Source organism: Exophiala xenobiotica (genome assembly GCF_000835505.1).
Source record: "Exophiala xenobiotica strain CBS 118157 unplaced genomic scaffold supercont1.7, whole genome shotgun sequence".
NCBI lineage: Eukaryota > Fungi > Ascomycota > Eurotiomycetes > Chaetothyriales > Herpotrichiellaceae > Exophiala > Exophiala xenobiotica.
In genome coordinates, this window is record NW_013562488.1 from 3539914 (window position 1) to 3560202 (window position 20289).

Sequence of the window (20289 nt, forward strand, 5' to 3'; positions counted from 1 at the left end):
GGCGCCGGACAATGTCTTACCTAGGCTCCCGGCAGTTCATCCCTTCCCCGTTGGACAACACAACGTCTCATAAAGCCGAGTAGGTTATCTCTACGACTTGAGTTCCATCTTCTGTGCCATTTGAAAACAACCCAGGCCTGGACTTGCACTGGAAGAACATCGAAATGGCATCGACAAATGGTCATACGGCAACCCATGATGCGACCACTCCTTCCTTCCGTCAACCTATCTTCCACTGGACTGATGCAGGCTCAAAGAAAGCCACAAGACCAGAAGACCCATACGAGTATCTTTGTGGCTTTGGCAATGAGCATCAATCGGAGCTTGTCCCCGGTGCTCTACCAATTGGGCAGAACTCACCTCAGAAATGCCCCTACGGCTTGTACGCCGAGCAAATCACAGGCTCGTCTTTCGCTGCAAACCGCGCCAATACAATGAGGAATTTCCTTTACAGACGTCGCCCGGCTGCTGTTCATCACTCGTACTCGAGAGCGGAGGACAACCCGACCCTTACAGCTTCGTTCCTGCCGAAGAACGAAGAACTTCATACGATACCATCTCAGGTGTCGTGGACCGCCTTTGAAATCCCACCAAAGTCCGCTGGGGCAGTTGATTTTACCCAAGGACTGCACACACTCGGCGGAAGTGGGCATCCACATCTTCGCGAGGGCATCGCTTATCATATCTTTGCCATCAACAATAGCATGCCCAACAAAGCTTTCATGAATATAGATGGGGACTTTTTGCTTGTTGCACAAGAGGGACATCTCGATATCATGACCGAATTCGGACATATATATCTTCAGCCGTCCGAGCTTTGCGTCATTCAACGCGGTCTCCGCTTTCAAGTCAACATCGTCGAGAAATACTCACCCAACGGCGCCCGGGGATACGTTGTCGAAACATGGGGCACGAAGTGGGAGCTCCCCGAGCTCGGTCCTCTAGGAGGATATGGCCTTGGGAACTCGCGCGACTTTTTGTTCCCCACAGCGGACATCGACACCAGTTCGACTGGCGAATGGACAATTGTGACCAAGCAGCTGCACAAGTATTACGCCGCTCTCCAGCCTCATACACCCTTCGACGTGGTCGCTTGGCACGGGAACTACATTCCCTACAAGTACGACATGACCAAGTTCGTCGCACAGAATACCGCATCCGTGGATCATACCGATCCATCCATCAATACTGTGCTCACGGCGAAATCTCGAGATGAGAATGCACCACTTGCCGATTTTCTGGTGTTCGGCCCTCGCTGGGATGTGGCAGAGAACACCTTCAGGCCGCCTTACTTCCACCGAAACTGCGCATCCGAATTTTTGGCAAAGATATACGGACCCTCAGGAGGTGGCCGCTCGGAAGTCTTCGTGCCGGGAGGTGCGAGCTACGAGTCAGGATTCACACCACATGGTAGTATCGACGAGAAGACCATCGCCGCCATGGATGCCAAGCTAGAGCCCCGGAAGATATTCCTCGGTAGCCTCGTCATCATGCTAGAGAGCTGCCGGAGCTTACTCTTCACTGACTGGGCAATGAAGGACTCCGGCGTGTTGGCGGCCGAGGATATCTCTGCCGATGCTTGGGATGTTATCCCGGTAAGCTGTCCCGAACTTCTGGCAAGATGACCTTTGACTGATCACTGAACTTATAGGATCGTTTTGGGGAGAACGAGGAGGCACAAAAATACCTTCGTGCCATTGGGAAGTTGTCACCGGTACAGCAAAAGAAATAAAGGGAGAATTACTAGCGATCTTTGAAAGTGCAACAAAGCGTTCATCTGCTGTCCCACAAGGTGCCAGAAGAGTCTGGATTGGAGTTACCACGTCATATAGGTCTCAGTCAGCTTGAGGATATCACCCATATGAATTCGGTCAAGTTGGGGCTGGGAAAGCAGGATTTTGCCCAGTTGTTGGCCTCGAGCCCAATTGCCACCTCGTGACAGGAAACGGGAAGACGTGATGATTCAGCAGCACCTCTCAGCTTCTTGCTCATGCTGGCGTCCTGTTCTCGAGGGATTGCTCCATTCAGCCCAGCCCAGTGAAAATAGCATTATCAATACCAAGGCCGAGCAACGATCGTCTTAGATCCGCAAAACCGCGTGGGTACGAAGCTGTTTTATGGGGTTGCTTTCATATTCGGAGCTTTTCCTTGGGCAACTGAGTTCAGAAGCATTTTCATGCTTGCCTCTCTTGGTCGACGCCAGAATGTTTCGCATAATAATTTCGCACAAACTCTGGCAAGGCAAAACGCCCACGGGTCAATTATTGAGCAGAGAAAAATGATGGACGTCACCACTTACTCAAAATGTGATGCCCAATATTCCAATACCGCGCAAAGTGGGTGAGTATAAGCGTCAAAAGATCTTCTTCCAGGGACGATTGAGCTCCAGTTGAATGGGTATCGGTTGGCTTCCGCGACCGTATCGCCATTCTAAGGGACATATTTCCAGGCCCCAGGATAAGACAAGCCATAGTTGGAGGGGCATATGCGATGTGCTCCGGATGCCAGGACCGTAAAGTCCAAAAGAATTGTGCCATCAATTCACGGAATTTGTCGAGACTTCCGCTCGTGCTAGAGTGGCCTCGAGCTATAGATCCTTGCAGCAGCGTAGAGGACATACGATTTGACCCTGTAAACACAGGCGTGGAGAGGGTATTTCCTTCCAATAGGCCGAGAATGAGGGTGCTCCTATGAGAAGTCAATGGATGCTTGTTCTGGCTAGCTCTGGGTAGATGTCATACGAAATTGTCATCAGTTTCATCAAAATCCTCCAGTTGCTCGTTTCAACGCTGTAGTCGACCGGGCGGCGTAGTTTCTCATCAGCAAGGAGCACAAAGCACGCAAGAATAGTCCTCATCTCCTCGATATTCGGTTTAGGCGAGGGCGCCTTTTGGCCTTGTTCGTGCATGTACGCCATGATGTAGTTACTGACAAGAAACCAAGCCCTCTCGTCTTGGTTAGGAGAATCTTCCAGGCATTTCCAGCACCGCGAGATGTCTGGATCAAACATGGGCGACGCAATCTGTGATCCCGAGAACCATGCAGCGTCAGACACGGGTAACAGGACGTGAATGCGATGCCTGGCAATCGCAAAAGGCCGCCGGCAGATGATGGCGTCGAACGTGTCAAGCTCCCAGACAGACCACCACGCTCGCCGCTTTTCTTCTCTCAATATCCACTGCTCTGTGCGTAGGTGTATCGGCGATTGCTCAGAGCTGTTCAGGTAGTCTTCGTCGAGCGCGTGCAAGCCGAGTTTATATGCATACCGTACACAAACCCCAATCAGGATGTCAGTTCCCCAGGATAGATTTGACGATTGGTTGTAATACGCGAATAGAATTGTACCTTGGAGCAACCTTAGGGTCAGTGCCGCGGGATCGGCGAGTGTCGCACTGCCGAAGAGTGCTCGGGCTTGCCGCGCAAATGGGATACCGTGGTCTCTGGCGTGTGCGCTTTCAAGATACGGCAAGGAAGAATACCGAGCAGACAGGGACATCATCGTGTATAGTACATAAGCAGAGTCCCGCTCTAAATTCACGTATTTCTCGTGAGGAGGGAGGTTGACATAAGTATCGTAAAACGTCGTCCGATGGAAAAGGGGCAAAAAGCTCTGCACTCTCTCGAAATACAAATCGATTCTGAGCATTGTTAGGTCAGGCAACTTGGTTTGAGGGGTCAGACTTGCAGCTCATCAACCACCGCTGTAGGTACCTCGATGTTTATGCCGCGAGTGTTCTTGGGGGTCTGATCGCTGTGATTGCTATCAGTAGCTGGCTCCAGTGGACCATTCATCAGACTCGGTTGACCCAGGTCAAATGTAAGGCCTTCATCCGGATTCCACACATCCGGAAAGGCTTCGGTCAAGAAACTGGACATATCATGGTCAATACAGTCGAACTGCAGGTTATGGTCCCCGCCGGAGAAGACGAGCGTGTTCTCCACATCGTGGCCATCGGTGAGGCTGTCTACCACTGTCGCAGCGACGGGACGCTGGTTGAGCGAAGCTGGCTCCCGTTCTTCTTGCGGCGAGAGTGCTTGTCCCGTAGAACTCAATGCAGCTTCACCTGTGGTCAACACGTCTTCCTGCACGTGATCCTGCGCCGGTTGGCTTTCGCCATCTTTCCTTCGCCGCTTGTAATGAGCCCGGGCTTTCCGCACAGGATAGACACAATTCTCGTTATTGCGGATGCAAATTTGACATTGTGGTCTTTCGCCATCACCTATGGCTCATCAGTCAGCATGTCAAGTGCGCGAAAGCAGGCCACCAGATAAGGTGTGGCGTGGGTGTCTACATCTGGTCTTCTTCCTACGGGCTCAATTAGTCCCGAGCAATTACAGGGAGAAGATGCAGCACTTTACCTCTTGCACAACTCACATGCCCGGTTGGTTTTGAGTGGAGGATCCATAGCGAGAAATGAAGGCAAGCTCCCCTTGATAGTATGCCCGGAATTGTCAGGAGCCCGCTGGTTTGGACACAAGAAACGCAGTAGGAGGAGGACAATTGGCGCAATCTTTTTGTGATGCCGAGAATGACGGGCAAGGGAAAGAGAATAAGAGTACAATGGCCGAGCGACAGTTTTATGGTTCTCCGTAATCCCGGCTTGCCCTGTTCCATCCCTTCACTTTTTCACTCTCCGTGCTGGAGCGTAATAGGTCTTGCCCCTTCGCCCCACCCCCACTCGCAGGGGGATTTAGAGGGATGCTCCGCGTCCCCTAACTACGCGTGCACCCTCCATCCAACCACGGGATGTGGGTGTTCTTTCCTCTTTCTCTTGCTAGCTCAGCGAAGGGCGCAAATCCACACCACTCTCATTGAAGATATTTGAGGACGGGGCCCAGAAGCGAGCGCCTAGAGGGACGTGCACAAACTCTGCTTGTGTTTCCCAACTCCTGGCCAACCACTCACGGTCAGCTGCTGAGGTCTCGGCCCTTTTTTTCCGCACAAGCTTGAGCTGGTCACAGGGCCGTTGACCACGCTGGCGCAACGATTGGACCTAAACTTGGAGGATACCCCGAGCGCAGATGGCTCTGTCTTGGAGCTCAACTTGACGGATTCAAAGCCATTTCTTCTCCCGAAAACATTGACCCTCTTTCTTTGCATACTCCCATGTGCCGCAGACCTTCTGGCGAGGCGCCCTCGTTTTTCAGACCATGCCACAAGCAAGCGCGGCTGAAGACTTGCCACTCGGCAGCTTTGCCCCGCTGGAGCCTGGCTTAGGCTTTGATGAAGCTGACTCAACAATGTTTGATCTTGTTCACGATTTTCAGACTTTCAACGGCGATCACAACGAACACTTCCTCGCTGCTGAATGGAATATACTCGACTTGCTACCAACATCTGCTCCAGAGTATCGGCCCCAAAATAGCGGCTCTGGTCGGCCCAATTCTGAATCTGGTTTGAGCTCAGGCCTGGATCCCATTGGCATACCTTATCCCACAAGCCATTTCGACACTTTCCGAACTTCTCAACCGTCACTGGAATCGGCGCCTGCTGAAAGCCGAACAAGGCATTATTCGATAGATGCTCCGGCGGCCTTGGTGAGTAGCTTGTAAGTTTGATATGCCCCATTCATCTCTTTGTACTAAATTCTGGTAGGGTGGACATTTACTTCGAAAGAGTACAGCCATACTTGCCATTGCTGCATCGTCCTAGGTTCTATCAGCAGTATGTTTCAGGACAAGGATATAATGACATGAACGCAGCATCTGCGTTCCTATTATATTCGACAATGTCATTCTCGGCTCGCTACTCGTTAGATCCATACTTCGAAAGCCAGCCGGAAAAGGAACGAGGCGCACCCTACGCTCTCATGGCACAATGCGTACTTGATGAAGCCCATGAATATGCAGAGTCTCAAATGTTCACACTAGAGTGGCTTCAAGGATGTATCTTGTTTGCATACTATCACCTTACCTGCAACCCAAAGCAAGACACGGAGCTCCTGGCTGACAAATGCTTCCAAATTGCGTACAGATTGGGATTGCATGAACTGGACATGGGAACCGATGAAAATACGTCGGGCCATGGTCAAAGTCAGTCAGCTGAACTCCTCCCAGAAGAGGTCTGGGTCACCAAAGAGGAACAACGCCGGGCCTGGTGGTTAGTCTGGGAGCTTGATACGTTTCTCTCCGCTACTCTATGTTATCCTTCTACTATCGACCGTTCAAGAATTCACGTGTTGCTCCCGGTCTCAGATGAAGCATGGTTTACCGGAGTGCCTGCCCCATCTGCTCCAATACACCCGGATATCTCGGTCTGCTGGAAGAACTTGGTGAATTTAGAAAACAGAAATGAACGGGCGTGGTTCTTGGTCAGCACTCATATCACGACACACGTCTATGAACTTGGGCAACGAGCGAAAATCCGTCGAAACGACATCGAAGTCCTCGAAAGAGCCCGCTCATCTTTTTCCGCCGTGTTTCAGAATGAGTTTGGCGACAGCATCAAGGACCCGGTTTTCGACGACTCTAATTATGCCCGAAAGAATTGGCTGCTATTGAGCCAATTGATGCTAGAATCGTACGTCTATAGACCCTCTGCCTCCATTTCGTGCATTAATGTACCTTCTTAGGACTGGGCTGGTCATCTCTCTACTGAAAGAGCCAAACTCTTCTGAACAGCTGTTTACCAACTCTGTTTGCGATGTCGCGCGAGTAGCAAATGTCAACGCGATGACAGATGCCATGGAGCTTGCCAGAATGGACGGTCACAGTACATGTATAGCTGGTGTTCAACAGGCGCTTCAATCCTGGTCATCGGCTTCTGAATTCATCCCGTATTTTTCCCCATTAACGGTCTCTATGCTTATCGGGCCGGCGTTCATGCACGTACGCCTGGCATGCTATTCGAATGGGTCTACGAGCTCAAGACGAACACTCAATTCGCAAGGGAGAATTCTGGAGCTCATTCTAGCCGAGTTCGCGCGATATTGGGAGATTGGAGATATCATATTCCGTGAGTACTGTCTGCGTTACCCATACCTATCCACACTCGTTGGTTGACACGACCCAGGAGCATTCCGTGCATCTCTCGAGGGCTGAGACGCTTTTATATCTCATTGGCATAGTCCTCTATGAAGTCAACCTTCAACGTGTACAAGCGACCTTTCTGCAGAGCGCTCCTTCCTCTTGACGCAACCCGCTCAATGTCTTGTCTTACATCAAAATACATCCCTCTCAACTCTTTTGCTTGACCAGTGGCCAGATAAGCACAAGTCATTCCGCACAGACTTGGTTCAGTCTTCAGATATTTGTGAAACTCTTTCATCATCTGTGCGGCTGCGGGGTATCGCTCGGCGACGTCGGCTGGAAATGATGCTGATGAAGATAGTAAGCCTCCTTTCAATTCCCAATGACGGGCTCCCGCATCTTACGACGCAGAGGGAGAGAGGGAGAGGAGATGGGAAGGGAGGGAGAGAGAGAGTGTGTGTGTGTGTATGTGTCTCTACTTACATGATCCTAGCACACTTGGAACGCCTCCAGGGTGTATAGAGAACATCTGGATTGTCTCTCCAAGACCATCCATTTCCAACTCTTCTTGGATGGATGCTGTAGCACGTATGATGGCAGTCTTACTATCCGTATAGCCCAGTGCGAGCGGACAGTCCAGGGTTCCGGCCCGAGAAGATATGTTTATGATGGTCCCGGACCTGCGTTCACGCATGCCTGGCAGCACTGCAAAGATGGTGTTCATTACCTACCCATGACAGTCAGCTGTATAGTTCGTGACAAAAGCGTTGCGCAAAACACATGTATCTCACACTCTTATAATTGACCTCAAAACATCTCCAATACCCCTCAAAGGTGTCCATACATACTGGCCGACCCCGGACCATACCCGCGTTGTTCACGAGAATGCTGAATGGATGAACGCTCAGAATCTCATAACGGCGAGGGCTTGATCGAGAGATATCATTCGTGACACTTACTCAATAACTCCCAAGTCCTTCTCGATCTCTCCCAACACCCTTCTCATATGGTCGACAAGCGTGACATCACAGCTGTAGAAGACCGATTTGACGTTGAATGATTCGCAAGCTGTCTTTGTCTCGGAAGCGTCTTTCAAATCCACGATTGCAACATTCGCTCCAGAACTGGCAAGGGCCTCCGCAATGCATTTCCCAATGCCTAGGAAGTATGTCAGTAATGTGTCCGAGGTTCTTATTCCTGTAGTTTCGTACCTTGTGCGGCCCCCGTAACTACGGCGACTTTTCCTTTGTTCTTCCCTAGAAGTTTTTCGGGGACCAGTGGACCATAAGGGCTGTGGTGTAGAGGAATTGCTGAAATACCAAACTCATCTGGATCCATGGTGGGCTCTCAATCTCGGTTCAACCGCTAAAAATGGTAGAGCTACCAATACCAACGGCGATTCCCGATCTTAAGAGGCTCTCCAGTCCGCTGGGCTTGACCCGGCAATTTCTCCCATTTGATTACCACCACTCATATACAGTATGCTTGAAACCCCGGGAAAGCACTGCAGCCCCCATTTCAGGGAATGCGCCTTTTGACCAGTAAGACTGTTTGCCCGCATGCAGAACAATGATAGAACAGTATATCCGAAATTCTTCGGCCACAGAGCCATGGAAACAAACATGAGACATTGATCAACCAATGGATTCAGGTACCACTTCTTCAAAACAGGATGTTTATGTAAACTTCACGCGCTTAAGGTAGGCACCGCTGCCTCAGAACTTGTCACGATCCTCTTAAGGTTATGGAGGACACCTGTCCAAGACTACATCTGGAGCAATACTAATATAGGAGTGATGGGTTGGTGTTTAAAGGCCTGCGCCTGTGGCCAGCGAGAGATTACTTGCTGATCGTGATTTAGTTCCTTGAAGCGGTTCTCCAGTGGTCTTGAATCTGGTATTCCGCCCCTTCCCTCAGATGGTTGCTGAGCTGAGGTGCCTCTGATTGACGTGACGGGCAGGAGTATGGCAGTCTTGGTGTACCGGATTGGTAAGTTTCCAATGGACTCAATGTGCCAATCAGCTGGGAGCGAAAACAGCCTTACTGACTTAACCCATAAGCGGTTGGACGATTAAAGGGACAATTCCTCCGAGCATGTTGGACATGGAGATTAACGAAAGGAGCTGCCGGACGATCGTACAGGCAGATGCTGGACTAGGAGGAGTAGTCTACGCTGGAATATGAGAGAGGGGCATCCCCGTGTATGTTAGTTAGTGATCCGGGGTTAATAATGCTGCATCAATTGCCGAGAGGTACTGTGGGGGAGTGAACAATTGTCACCCCTTTTAACCCCGGAACCTCGAATCCCCGGATCCTTGCCGAAGAATAAAATTCTGGCAGGTCGTGCGCCCAGCACAGACATTATAAGAAGGCCGGGATAGACCTCCGCAATTTTCCATCTTAACATCTGATCCTCTGGGTTTTCGAATAACTCAAGTCACTTCCTTCACCATGCCTTTGGGTATTATCGACGTCAAACCCGATTCATCTGGCCACCATGTCCCTGGGACGGTGTTGCTGGAGGATTCTGATATCGCCCATCAACATTCTCACGTCAAAAAGGGCACCGGCAAGGAGGCCAATATCATTTTGGTGCCTCAGCCATCGAATGATCCCAACGACCCATTGAATTGGCCCCTATGGCAACGCGACCTGATTCTGGTACTCTATTGTTACCTCAGTCTACTTGTTATCGGAGGGTATGACAGTCCCACTCACCCAAGGCAGTATTAGCTAACCAGTGCCAGAATTGGCCCGGTGCTTGCGTCTCTTGCCCTAGTCCTCATTGCAGAGTTCGACATCACGTTTGAGCAGGTATCGCTCCTCACAGGATACCAGCTTTGCGCTGTCGGCGCTGTGGCCGTCTTCGTATCTGCGCTGTCCCGAAAATTCGGCAAGCGTCCAGGCTTCGTCATTTCGGCTACGCTTTGCTTTGCCGGATGCCTCTGGGCAGGAGCCGCTAATTCATACGGCTCACTGGTCGGTGCTCGTGTGCTACAAGGAGTCGGTGTTGCCATGTACGAGAGCGTGACGTTCGCTGTCATTGGTGACATGTACCATGTCCATCAAAGAGGCAGTCGCATGGCAATATTCGTTGTTGCAAACGTCGGCATTTCTCATTTGCCATCCATTGTGGCCGGCAAGGTCACGATGGACCTTGGCTGGAGATATGTCTTCTGGATCTTGTGTGCCTTCATGGGTCTAGGGTGGGTACTCATTATTCTTTTCGGATGGGAAACGGCGTACAATCGAGATGCGCTATTTGACACCGATACGTCTTCAGACAACGTGAGTTTTACGGCCAATTGTGTTAGAAACCTATCTAACCCGGTGACTACAGAACATCGACGTCATTGAGATTATGAAGACCGAGGCCAGCCACGAAGAGAAGCCGACCGCCGGCGATCTCGAAGGAACCACCACGAATGATAGTCAAGCTAAGGCTCGCGACTCCTACCTCAAGAGGTTGAGGTTCTACTCCGGCACCTACGACAAAGAATCGCTTCTCTGGATGATCCTTAAACCCCTGATCATTCTGATCAACCCGGTTGTTCTCTGGGCTGTACTCTTTCTTGCTCTGACGCAAGTTTTTATCTTGGGGCTCGCCTATACGATCGCTCAAATATTTGGCGTCCCACCCTATTCTCTGAATACCGCCCAGCTGGGCTACATGCTTGCCGGACCAATGATTGGAGGCTTCCTTGGCTGCCTCTTGTGCGGCTTTGTATCCGACCCCGCGGCAAGATGGGCCAGCAAACGCAACGGAGGTGTATATGAGCCGGAATTTCGCCTGTGGCTCAGTGTAGGGACGCCATTGTTATCGGCCCTCGGCTACTTCCTGTTCGGCAATATGGCTGAGCAAAACAAGAGTCCCGTTGCCATATCCGTCATTTTCGGAATTGTTTTCGGCTCCGTCCAGTTCTCGATCAACAGCATCAGTACCTACCTTGTCGATGGTTTTCGCAATATCAGCATCGAGACATTCATCATGGCCATGACCGTCAAGAACTTCTTGTTCTTTAGCTTCTCTTGTGAGTGGAGACTTTCCCTACAATCGTCACGGCCAAAATACTGATTGTGTTCTAGATTTTGTTAACGACTGGGTGGCTAGCTGGGGACCTGCTAAGTCCATGGATACCATGGGGGCAATTGAGCTGGGTCTATGCCTGACTACTATCCCCATTTATATCTATGGCAAGAAACTCAGGGCGTGGTGGCACTCACACAGCGTTCTCGGCAAATTTTAGAGTCTAGACATTGTCGACCCGAACCGCCTCGCGAGCATTAACTAGGCCATCGAGCTAGGGGCAAGTGACTGATCAAGAGTCGAATAACGAAAGTATTCCCGGCTACCTGCATTAACTATCTACAACTAAAATGGTACTTGAAATCCTATTCATCATCGCTATCATGCATCAAACAAATGGATCGTCGTAAACTTGGTTATACCACAAAGTCCATACAAATGATGTTATGGCCGACGGCGTCTGACCATGGGCTCTTCCCTAGGAGGCTCAGGTGTACAAGTAGCACCCCCTGATTTCAACTGCCAGAAATCACCGTAACTTAACGCAGGTCAAGAAGCCTGCTACTAGTATACTCGCCCGAGGAGCAAGACTGGCAGATCTCGTGACAACGTAGGGAGAAATAAGAAAACCCATAGTTGTAGAGACGGAAGACCAAGCTCATGATGCTAAACTCCAATTCCGATTTGAGCTTTTTGGAATGCGTCTTCTATGTAAAACTCGCGGCACACTACGATTTTGTCAGACGTTGCAGCTCCAAAACCAATATGTGATAAGCACAAAAAGCCTGCAGTTCGTAGACTGTTCAAACTGTTCCGCAGTACCATCTACCGCTGTACCGGGGTTAATTTCACCAGAAGTGGTTTCTTCATCCAAAGCTCCATAATGGGCTGATCAACCCATACGTCCTTCTCATCGGAAAGACTGATATCAAAATGGTAGAGGACCGAGGCTAGGATAAGGCGGGCATTGTGCCATGCAAGACTGCAAAATCAGCAAATTGATACCTCATCACTCGATTTGAAACCCAACTGGAAAAGGAGGGCTTGAAATGGAAGGGTGGATACATACTTTTCACCAATGCAAACTCGTGGGCCGTGTCCGAAGGGCTTCAAGGCAGCCCTCTTGTCATCCCGGTACTCAGCTGGTGAGCCAGGGAGGAAACGCTCTGGAACAAATTCGTCTGGGTTGTGAAAGTTATAAGCTGAGTGGTTTGCCACATAAGGCATGACCGAGCATGTCACCTATAATCATGAGAAAGACTGTCAGCCTCTTCGAGCCATATGGGGGTGCAATGAAAAGATCAGCTTACCCGACCAGAGGCGAAAGGGCCTGAATATCCAGGATAGAAGTTTCCGCAAATCGTGTACCCTTCCTTGGGTACAAGTCGCATGCCACCAGCGGGCACTGCTGGGTATACACGGAGAGCCTCCTGGAGAACAGCAGAGAGATAGACTGTATTCTGCAGTGACTGCAAAGTGAGTTCATCGGCACTCCCAAAACTTCGGATTTCATCGCACAGCTTTTTCATCTTATCCGGATTTTTGCAGAGATACCAGGTGGCGCCAGATAATAGTGTTGAAGTGGTCTCAGTGCCTGCCACCATGAAGTCACTGGCGACCGCATACATCTCTTGCCGAGTGATGCCCTTCTCGGCCTGATTCTTGACAAGAAAAGTCCAGAAATCTGGTCTTTCTGTTTGCGTTGCCATGCGTTCGTCGACTTTGGCAACGCAGTATCCGAAAAATTCCTGGCGCCCCTCTTTGACCTTCTTGGGGATCAGGTACTTGACACTTTGTGCCAGAAGTGGCCATCTGGCAATCGCGTGCATGTAAGCTACAGACTTTATGTGTGAAAGAAGAAATGCCACCCATGGACTGTATCTCTCCTCCCTGACGAACAGATCAGTAAATAGACGAGTAGAAGGGCCACTATTCTTACTTCAAAAGTCCCAAAGGCTGTCCAAAGCTCAAATCCGCCATGGTCTAGATCTTCGTCAGGAAGGGAGATCAAAGCATGGAGAAAGACATACATCGAACGTTGTGAAGTGATACATCTCAACCATGTTGATCCGGGCATCGTGGTGGTCAGGGTTGCTCTGCTGTAACCCTGCTCGCCTGTTCAACACAGAGATGAGCATTTCAGTATACTTCTTGATGAGTGGTTCCTGCTGCTTCAGAGCTTTGTCGGAGAAAGCGTGGTTCAGAGTTCGTCTTAGCCGATTGTGCTGCTCACCCTTGGATCGGAGCAGACCTGGCGTTCCAGCTTCCTCGGGACCGGCCTGCAACTCATCTCGCTCAAAAGCAACAGTCTTGGTGGTGTTGTATCCATAAATATCTCTCCATGCTTGGGCATCGATAAAACTGAGTTCTTCTGGTGCCACGCGGACAACGGGCCCATACTGGTCATGGAGCTCCTTGATCCTAAAGATTGCAGTGCCGCGGATACGATTGTAGTAGGCGGGCAAGAGTGTTGCTGCCCACAGCTTTGGGCCAGGAACCTTGCGAAGAGGGTGAAAGCAGAGGTTGTAAGTAATGACCAGTGCCGGATATCCCAGAGCCTCATGAAATTGTCAGTATGATGTGTACTGTACGAGGTATCGTGACAAGCTCACCAATATCAATAGTGCAAACAATGCAGTCTGCAATGGCACATCCCCCCAGTTGACGTTGACCAGGCTACTTAGAGCCATCTTTTTGAGCAAACAGATATTAAATTTTGTGTCTGAGTAAACAGTATGATCGGGATCCAGAGAAGAAAACAATCTACTCCAGCAGAAATATGCTAGCCACTTGAAGACCAATCTTAGTAATTAGGCTTGATGTTGAGGCCTCGGCTTTGGTCGGTATTACAGAATGCCGGCATTATCCCAACCACTTGGTCGCGGAAGAACTGCCACCCCACCAAACCCCAAGCAGAACAAGTGCTGGTTGGAGACTCCCGGTCGAAGGAGTTTCAGGCTCACCAGGCTTTCTAATGCCGAGCAGAAAGATCCACTTCGGCATTCACATGGTCTGGAGATGACCTGGGTAGTACGTGTGTCCTGCCTTAACGATCTTTATAGGCTTGTGGCAGAAGGTGTTTTATTCGCCCCGGCGACGCCATGTGAGATTTGGCTGGTGTTTTTCGGGGAAAGGTCTGCAGCATCAGTGTTGCCACGTCCTTTTGTTCCTGGGGAGAGGGATATGAGCAAGAAGAGATTGAGTATATAGGCCAAATGACCTGCAACTCCACGAGACACAGGGTACTTGAGATGCTATTCAGTGCACGACTACGACCACAATAAACCCTGTGCTGATGATATCGACGCAATCATCTGAGTTTCCTGGCTAGCGCTACGTAAGTCAGTATATTTCAAACCTTTCGAGCAAACTTGACAACAATATATGACTATTCTGCAGCCATTGTCATATACCCGAGCATCGTCTATCCTGTCCCCACTCTGTTGTCCAACCTGTTTGTAGGACCTTCTTATGTCCCAAGGGCCTAAGCAAGCAAACAGACATGGAAGAAGCGCTCATACACTTCTCCTCCTGTCGGTGGACGAATCAGTTTTTGCATGACCCTGCCTACGGCCAGGTGCAAACGTACTCCCGCCTGGTAAAATCGACGGGGGAAGACTACTATATGTCACGTACCATGAACACAGCATCTACAATACCTCATTGGATCACGCTTCGACGGCGTGATCTCTACACCAGAAAGTCTCCAACCACATCGAAATCGACCACCGGTGAAGTGCAATCGAGCATTCTATGGAGGCCCAATGGTCCACAGAATCCAGATACGATCTTTCTTTTAGCACTGGGCGAGAAAGGCGTCGATAGCCACCCATCCACGGCACATGGAGGGGTACAGTGCGCAATCCTCGACGAATGCTTAGGTCTAACGATCATGTTTCACTACAATAGCGCCTTCAAGTCTGGGCCGGATGTCAGCGGTCCAAAAGACCCTGTTTTCACCGCCAAGTTGACTATCTCCTTCCGGAGGGCTGTCAAGACACCCGGAAACTACATCGTGAGGTCTTGGTTGATGAGTAACGAAGGGCGAAAATGGATTGCAAAGGCTCAGATTTTGGATCAAACTGGATCCGTTACCGCCGAAGCTGAGGGTTTATGGGTCGAGGCTCGGAAAGGACGTCTCTGAAATAAAGTCCAAGGCATATGATACTATGTCGATAGAATTAGTAATCGTAGTGGTCTACCTGTTGTGAAGCGCTCGAGTGGCATCGATGGATTATCTCCAGCACAGATCTAATAGATATCAAGGCTACCAATATCGAGCAATACAGAGCCGGAAAGGACAACGGGTGCCCTGCAAGCATAGTAATGTGCTGAGCATTCCCGTGAATGACACAGACAACCAAGGACATCTCTTCGTTCCGGGGTTGTTTGCTTCTTTATGCCTCGCCATCGTTATTGCTGCTTGCGTTTAATCCTGCGAACCTTGTCGTGTGGTTGACCTTAGCCATCCGCATGGCGCAAGCAGTCAGGAATCAGTTCCGAAGCGTTCTTCCTGAGTGGAGCCCGTGACTCAGGGACAAGATCGATCATCTTCAGTGTCCGCCCCGGCAGTTTGAGATTCGCCGGACACCGGCAGTTCAACCAAGACCATAATGCCGCCATCATGAAAAGATGGCGTTTCCGCGCGGACCAAACTCAGGTGCATTTAGATTGACCCTGTGTAGTAGTGGCTTTTAGAGGATTCTGCGCATCGCGTTTCCGCCCATCAGCAACGAAGCCACTCACAGAAGCTCTCTGAGGATACGTTGAAGGCTATATTCGGGTCACTCACCAATGACCACGATCAACATCGTGCAACAGCGCCAGCTCAAGATACTTGCATGGGTTGTCCAGTCTCTCCAAGCGTTTCTCATATACGATGACAGCACCGAATCAATATGTGGCTCTCACTCAGCTCGACTTGTACGGACACCCTTCGCCGGAGGGAACTGAAACACCATCGGAAGACGTAGAGGTAGAGCTAGCCTTTACCGAATGGCGGTCGGCGCACACCAAGCGCCTTGAAGGTATCATGATGCCTCACACAACTGCTCCCGAATCCTTTGGGCCGGATATACCAAGCATGCCTACCCAGCCAAAACATCTCGCCCCTGATGCTGTCCCAGCAGTCTCAGCGAATCTCCTGAAGAAAAAGCCGCTCCTTACTTCTTCACATGGAAGAATGTTTGGAGGTGTGCAGACAAAAAGGTCGCCTGGACGTGCTGATGCCTTTTTGCCAAATACTCCAGACTCCATGGATCATGACAGCTTCCCACATTCCTTCTCGGGAAGTGAAATGTTCACCACCTTTCTTTCTATGTCGACAATAACCGACAACGAAAGGAATTTTCTCGAGGAATTGATGCCAGACTGCAATCTCAAAGAGGGGCTTTACGAGGCCTTTCTGACTGCGTCATGCACAGAGCCACGATGCACATTTTGCCAGGAACATAAGTTACTATCTGGGAGTGACTCTCAGTCCGGCACACGGGCGGGTGCGTCACCGAGGGTCTGGCGGTTCCAGGAGGACAAATTTCAATCAAAATTGGCATCAGGGTTTCGTCGTTGAAGGTTCGCCACCGGGCTGGGCGAGAGGGAGAAGGAAACATCTGGTGCCGAACTGATTCAATCTACTGACCGCAGGATCATTGTTAATCCGTGACCGACATCATGGCAAAGGATGGAGAACGGGCGAGCCTAGATGCATTGTACTGTATCTCCACACTTCTCCATTCTGAAGTACCAGGAAGTGGCGCTATTGTTGAGCAAGTCATTGGGTCACCCAGAATGCGGAGGACCCAATCAGGCGCCCTGGTGGCCGTGTTGAGGTTCAGACCGAGGTCATCCTCGCTGGGGCCGGAATTGTTCTACACAGCTCGACAGTATTTCCAGCATCTCAAAGCGGGGTCAACCTGGGATCTCACCATCACCAAGTCAGCACGCCGAGGCATCCGCCCTCGACAACTCAGATATATCTGCTGTGGTCGTCACCCGAAGGCGCAGACTTCCTCACTCCGGTCAGGCATTCTATTGCCCACCACATCCTGACATACAACAGGCCGAGCTTTGCGTGACGAGTCTCACGAGCGTCACCTTCCCTGATACAATTGCGCTGAAAACCTGTCCCCCGTGGTGGCAACCTCGTCCCATTGTGCTCGAGAACATTCTGTGATTATCAACGATTGCAGTGTCCATCCCAATGGCGACTCCAGGACCACTCGAGCGCCTCAATCGCGTCGTTTTAAGCGGAGTGACACTTCCCTTTGGTATTCTGAGATATGCCGCTACCGAGCCCGTGTTCACCGGTTCCCTGCTGTTTGCGCTGACGCGTGCACCTTCGCAATATCGAACACGTCTGTTGAGTTTCCTAAGGGACAGAGGTCTATCGAGCGACCGAATCGCGACACTGGTTAAAGCCTTGAAAGTTCTCCTTATCATCGGGGTCATCAGGAGAATCAACCACGCCCTTACTCGACTTGCGCTGAACATGTGGCACTTCAAGAAGGCCGGAGCTCCTTTCAGGTTCGGCGCGTCGGGCAAACCTGAGCTGGTCGTGGTCACAGGAGGCTGCAGTGGGTTCGGATACGAGATGACGAAAGAATTCAGCAAAATCGCCAGGGTGGTGGTTCTGGATATCAGCCCTGTACCCCCAGAGCTTGAAACGAGTATGAGTGCTGGAGCCCTCAAGAGACTTAGCTGACATCCTGCCTTAGACCCCGATGTGCATTACTATCAGCTAGACCTCACCAACTTCGCTGCAATCGAGTCGATTGCGGAACAGATTCGGAAGGAGCATGGAGATCCCAGCGTGCTGGTCAACAACGCCGGTATTGGTAAGACTTGCCGCTTCATGCCTTGTTGGACCTGCGAGCTTACATGCGACACGTGCAGCGACGGGTACCACGGTAGTTGGCAGTGATGCCAAATTGACAGAGAGAGTCTTTAAGGTCAACCTCGCATGCCACTTCATCCTTATCAAAGAATTTCTGCCGGCCATGTTGCGAGCAAAGAAGGGTCACATTGTCACCATTGCATCGATGGCAAGCTTTGCTGCGACTCCGGGATTGGTCGACTATTCTTGCACAAAGATTGGAGCATTGTACCTCCACGAAGGTGAAGCTTGAGATCATAGGTGGTTGTTATCCAGGTACTGACATCTTCACAGGATTACGCGCCGAACTTCGCGACAAGTACGAGAACGGAGATTGTATCCAGCTCACCTGCGTGCATCCGAGCTGGCACAACACTGGCATTACGAAGCCATTCGAGCATATACTGCAGAGACATGGTGTCAGAACTGATCCGGCATCCAACGTTAGCGATGCGGTCGTCGAGCAAGTTCTCGCCAGCCGGAGTGGTCAAATATTCATGCCCAGGAGCGAAGAGACAAAGATCAGGATCCGAAATTGGCCCATCTGGCTCCAAGATGTTGCCATGTACATACATCGGAAGCGTGCGGGATTGAGTCTTTGAGGTTGATTGTAGCGGAGCCCAGGCCAACAACATTCCTTTCACACTCAGTGCACTTGCCATCTTCCAGTATGGGCACCCATCACTTGGATCCCAGGCCACCGAGTAGTTTCAATCTGTCCCGTATGCATTCCCTTGGAAGCATCGGAACCAGGTGGGGGAAAGGTGCCTGTGTTCACGCCATTGCCGACACATTCAGTTCGTTATGCAACGGACAACGAACGACATACAAAACGAAGCTGCTGTTCGGGTCAACTGGCACCGAATACCGTAGAAGTCTACCTCGTCAGGATATTTTCTCTGGATAATATGCCATAATGGGCCCAGACTCCGCATTTGATGTCCAACATTGATACATGATCTTCATCGCTCCCCCGCCTCATGATCACATTGCCTGTCTGCATTTGGAAGGTGTGAACTCGCAGACAATAGTCAAAACATGCGAAGGGACGGCAACAGTCCTGGGAGTGTGTCCTGATCTGCGTCCATCTCGTCCATGATGTCGCCTTCCTCACTGTTCTTGATCTTTGCTCTGGTGCTTAATCCGGCCGTCGGTTATGTGATGCCAGATGGGCACACAGGCAAACTCCCTTCGCTTGGCTGGAACTCGTGGAACGCATATCATTGCGACATCGACGAGGATAAGGTCTTGGCAGCTGCACAGGCTCTCGTGGATCACGGTTTGCGAGATGCCGGTTACACCTATGTCAATATCGACGACTGCTGGTCAGAGAAGACCGGCAGGGTGAATGGCCACATCATGCCAAACATGACTCGCTTTCCGGACGGCATCAATGGGCTTGCCGATAAGGTCCACGGTATGAACCTCAATATGGGTATCTACAGCACGGCTGGGAATGCAACGTGTGCCGGCTACCCAGCAAGTCTGGGATATGAAGATGTCGATGCCGGTGACTTCGCTTCTTGGGGTATTGATTACCTCAAACTGGACAACTGCAACGTATATCCTCTCAATTGGACAGACCAGTTCATATACTGCACGCAAGATCGTTCTGACATCAACCTCACGGCCAACGGAACTTGTACGCAACAGCTCGATCCCGACCTGGCACCAGCAGGATACGACTGGCGGTCATCCAACACGTATGAGCGATTCACCCGCATGCGGGATGCCTTGGCAGCACAAAAGCGGGAGATGTTGCTGTCCCTCTGTATCTGGGGATATGCCGACGTGTATGACTGGGGAAACGAGACTGGCATTAGCTGGCGAATGTCTGGCGACATTGGGCCATATTGGAATGCAGTGACGCGAATCCTGAATATCAACTCTTTCAAGCTGAACAGCGTCAATTTCTGGGGACACAATGATGCAGACATGCTGGAAGTGGGCAATGGGAACCTAACATTCGAAGAGACGAGGTCGCATTTTGCCTTTTGGGCAGCAATGAAGTCGCCTTTGCTCATCGGCACGGACTTGACCAACCTGTCACAGACCAACATCGACTTGCTGAAGAACCACTATCTGTTGGCGTTCAACCAGGATGATGTGTATGGTGCGCCAGCCACACCATACAAATGGGACTGGACGTGGGATCCTTACTCTCCTGCTGAATACTGGTCCGGAGCATCGCAGATGGGACATTTGGTATTGATGCTAAATCCAAGTAACGACACAGCGCAGCATAAAGAGGCTGTTTGGTCCGAGATCCCAGGACTCTGTGATGGATCATATGAGGTGACTGACGTTTGGACTGGTCAAGATATGGGTTGCCTGCAATCGTATTCGGCGGAAGTGGCCGTCCATGATACCGCTGCGATTCTGGTGGGCAAGAGATGTTAGAGGTCGGGCATCATCAATACCT

General features: G+C 50.7%; 8 protein-coding genes across 8 annotated transcripts; 5 read left to right on the plus strand and 3 right to left on the minus strand.

Moving 5' to 3' along the window:
* The first annotated feature begins 43 nt into the window (after window positions 1-43).
* Window positions 44-2183, plus strand: PV05_12034 (homogentisate 1,2-dioxygenase). Its single transcript, XM_013455577.1, has 2 exons — window positions 44-1595; window positions 1652-2183. The coding sequence occupies exons 1-2, from the start codon at window positions 165-167 to the stop codon at window positions 1730-1732; spliced, it is 1512 nt and encodes a 503-aa protein (XP_013311031.1). The 5' UTR covers window positions 44-164; the 3' UTR covers window positions 1733-2183.
* Window positions 1700-4406, minus strand: PV05_12035 (uncharacterized protein; the record flags this gene model as incomplete). Its single annotated transcript, XM_013455578.1, has 5 exons — window positions 1700-2233; window positions 2300-2688; window positions 2742-3638; window positions 3686-4220; window positions 4376-4406. 5 exons carry the CDS (start codon window positions 4404-4406, stop codon window positions 2175-2177), a joined length of 1911 nt encoding a protein of 636 aa, XP_013311032.1. The 3' UTR covers window positions 1700-2174.
* A 696-nt stretch (window positions 4407-5102) lies between these two features.
* PV05_12036 (uncharacterized protein) lies at window positions 5103-7719 on the plus strand. The gene is made up of 4 exons (XM_013455579.1): window positions 5103-5549; window positions 5597-6520; window positions 6573-6955; window positions 7013-7719. The coding sequence occupies exons 1-4, from the start codon at window positions 5152-5154 to the stop codon at window positions 7039-7041; spliced, it is 1734 nt and encodes a 577-aa protein (XP_013311033.1). The 5' UTR covers window positions 5103-5151; the 3' UTR covers window positions 7042-7719.
* On the minus strand, window positions 6962-8307 carry PV05_12037 (uncharacterized protein; the record flags this gene model as incomplete). The annotated part of the gene is made up of 5 exons (XM_013455580.1): window positions 6962-7317; window positions 7453-7696; window positions 7761-7857; window positions 7929-8127; window positions 8181-8307. 5 exons carry the CDS (start codon window positions 8305-8307, stop codon window positions 7049-7051), a joined length of 936 nt encoding a protein of 311 aa, XP_013311034.1. The 3' UTR covers window positions 6962-7048.
* A 1113-nt stretch (window positions 8308-9420) lies between these two features.
* Window positions 9421-11316, plus strand: PV05_12038 (uncharacterized protein; the record flags this gene model as incomplete). The annotated part of the gene is made up of 4 exons (XM_013455581.1): window positions 9421-9668; window positions 9717-10257; window positions 10310-11000; window positions 11056-11316. The coding sequence occupies 4 exons, from the start codon at window positions 9421-9423 to the stop codon at window positions 11214-11216; spliced, it is 1641 nt and encodes a 546-aa protein (XP_013311035.1). The 3' UTR covers window positions 11217-11316.
* Window positions 11317-11708: 392 nt separating this feature from the next.
* On the minus strand, window positions 11709-13686 carry PV05_12039 (uncharacterized protein; the record flags this gene model as incomplete). Its single annotated transcript, XM_013455582.1, has 6 exons — window positions 11709-11978; window positions 12066-12238; window positions 12307-12886; window positions 12936-12979; window positions 13027-13554; window positions 13609-13686. 6 exons carry the CDS (start codon window positions 13684-13686, stop codon window positions 11822-11824), a joined length of 1560 nt encoding a protein of 519 aa, XP_013311036.1. The 3' UTR covers window positions 11709-11821.
* Window positions 13687-16891: 3205 nt separating this feature from the next.
* On the plus strand, window positions 16892-18766 carry PV05_12040 (uncharacterized protein). Its single transcript, XM_013455583.1, has 4 exons — window positions 16892-17661; window positions 17710-17829; window positions 17888-18109; window positions 18162-18766. The coding sequence occupies exons 1-4, from the start codon at window positions 17196-17198 to the stop codon at window positions 18467-18469; spliced, it is 1116 nt and encodes a 371-aa protein (XP_013311037.1). The 5' UTR covers window positions 16892-17195; the 3' UTR covers window positions 18470-18766.
* Window positions 18767-18962: 196 nt separating this feature from the next.
* PV05_12041 (uncharacterized protein) lies at window positions 18963-20267 on the plus strand (the record flags this gene model as incomplete). Its single annotated transcript, XM_013455584.1, has 1 exon — window positions 18963-20267. The coding sequence occupies one exon, from the start codon at window positions 18963-18965 to the stop codon at window positions 20265-20267; it is 1305 nt and encodes a 434-aa protein (XP_013311038.1).
* Between the last annotated feature and the right edge of the window lie 22 nt (window positions 20268-20289).

Coding starts and splice junctions, on each gene's coding strand:
- PV05_12036 (XM_013455579.1), top strand. CDS start 5,152: ATGCCACAAGCAAGCGCGGCTGAAGACTTGCCACTCGGCAGCTTTGCC. Junction 5,550..5,596: donor GCGGCCTTGGTGAGTAGCTT/GTAAGTTTGATA, acceptor AAATTCTGGTAG/GGTGGACATTTACTTCGAAA. Junction 6,956..7,012: donor GATTGGAGATATCATATTCC/GTGAGTACTGTC, acceptor GACACGACCCAG/GAGCATTCCGTGCATCTCTC.
- PV05_12040 (XM_013455583.1), top strand. CDS start 17,196: ATGGCGACTCCAGGACCACTCGAGCGCCTCAATCGCGTCGTTTTAAGC. Junction 17,662..17,709: donor ACCCCCAGAGCTTGAAACGA/GTATGAGTGCTG, acceptor ATCCTGCCTTAG/ACCCCGATGTGCATTACTAT. Junction 18,110..18,161: donor AGCATTGTACCTCCACGAAG/GTGAAGCTTGAG, acceptor ACATCTTCACAG/GATTACGCGCCGAACTTCGC.
- PV05_12034 (XM_013455577.1), top strand. CDS start 165: ATGGCATCGACAAATGGTCATACGGCAACCCATGATGCGACCACTCCT. Junction 1,596..1,651: donor ATGCTTGGGATGTTATCCCG/GTAAGCTGTCCC, acceptor CTGAACTTATAG/GATCGTTTTGGGGAGAACGA.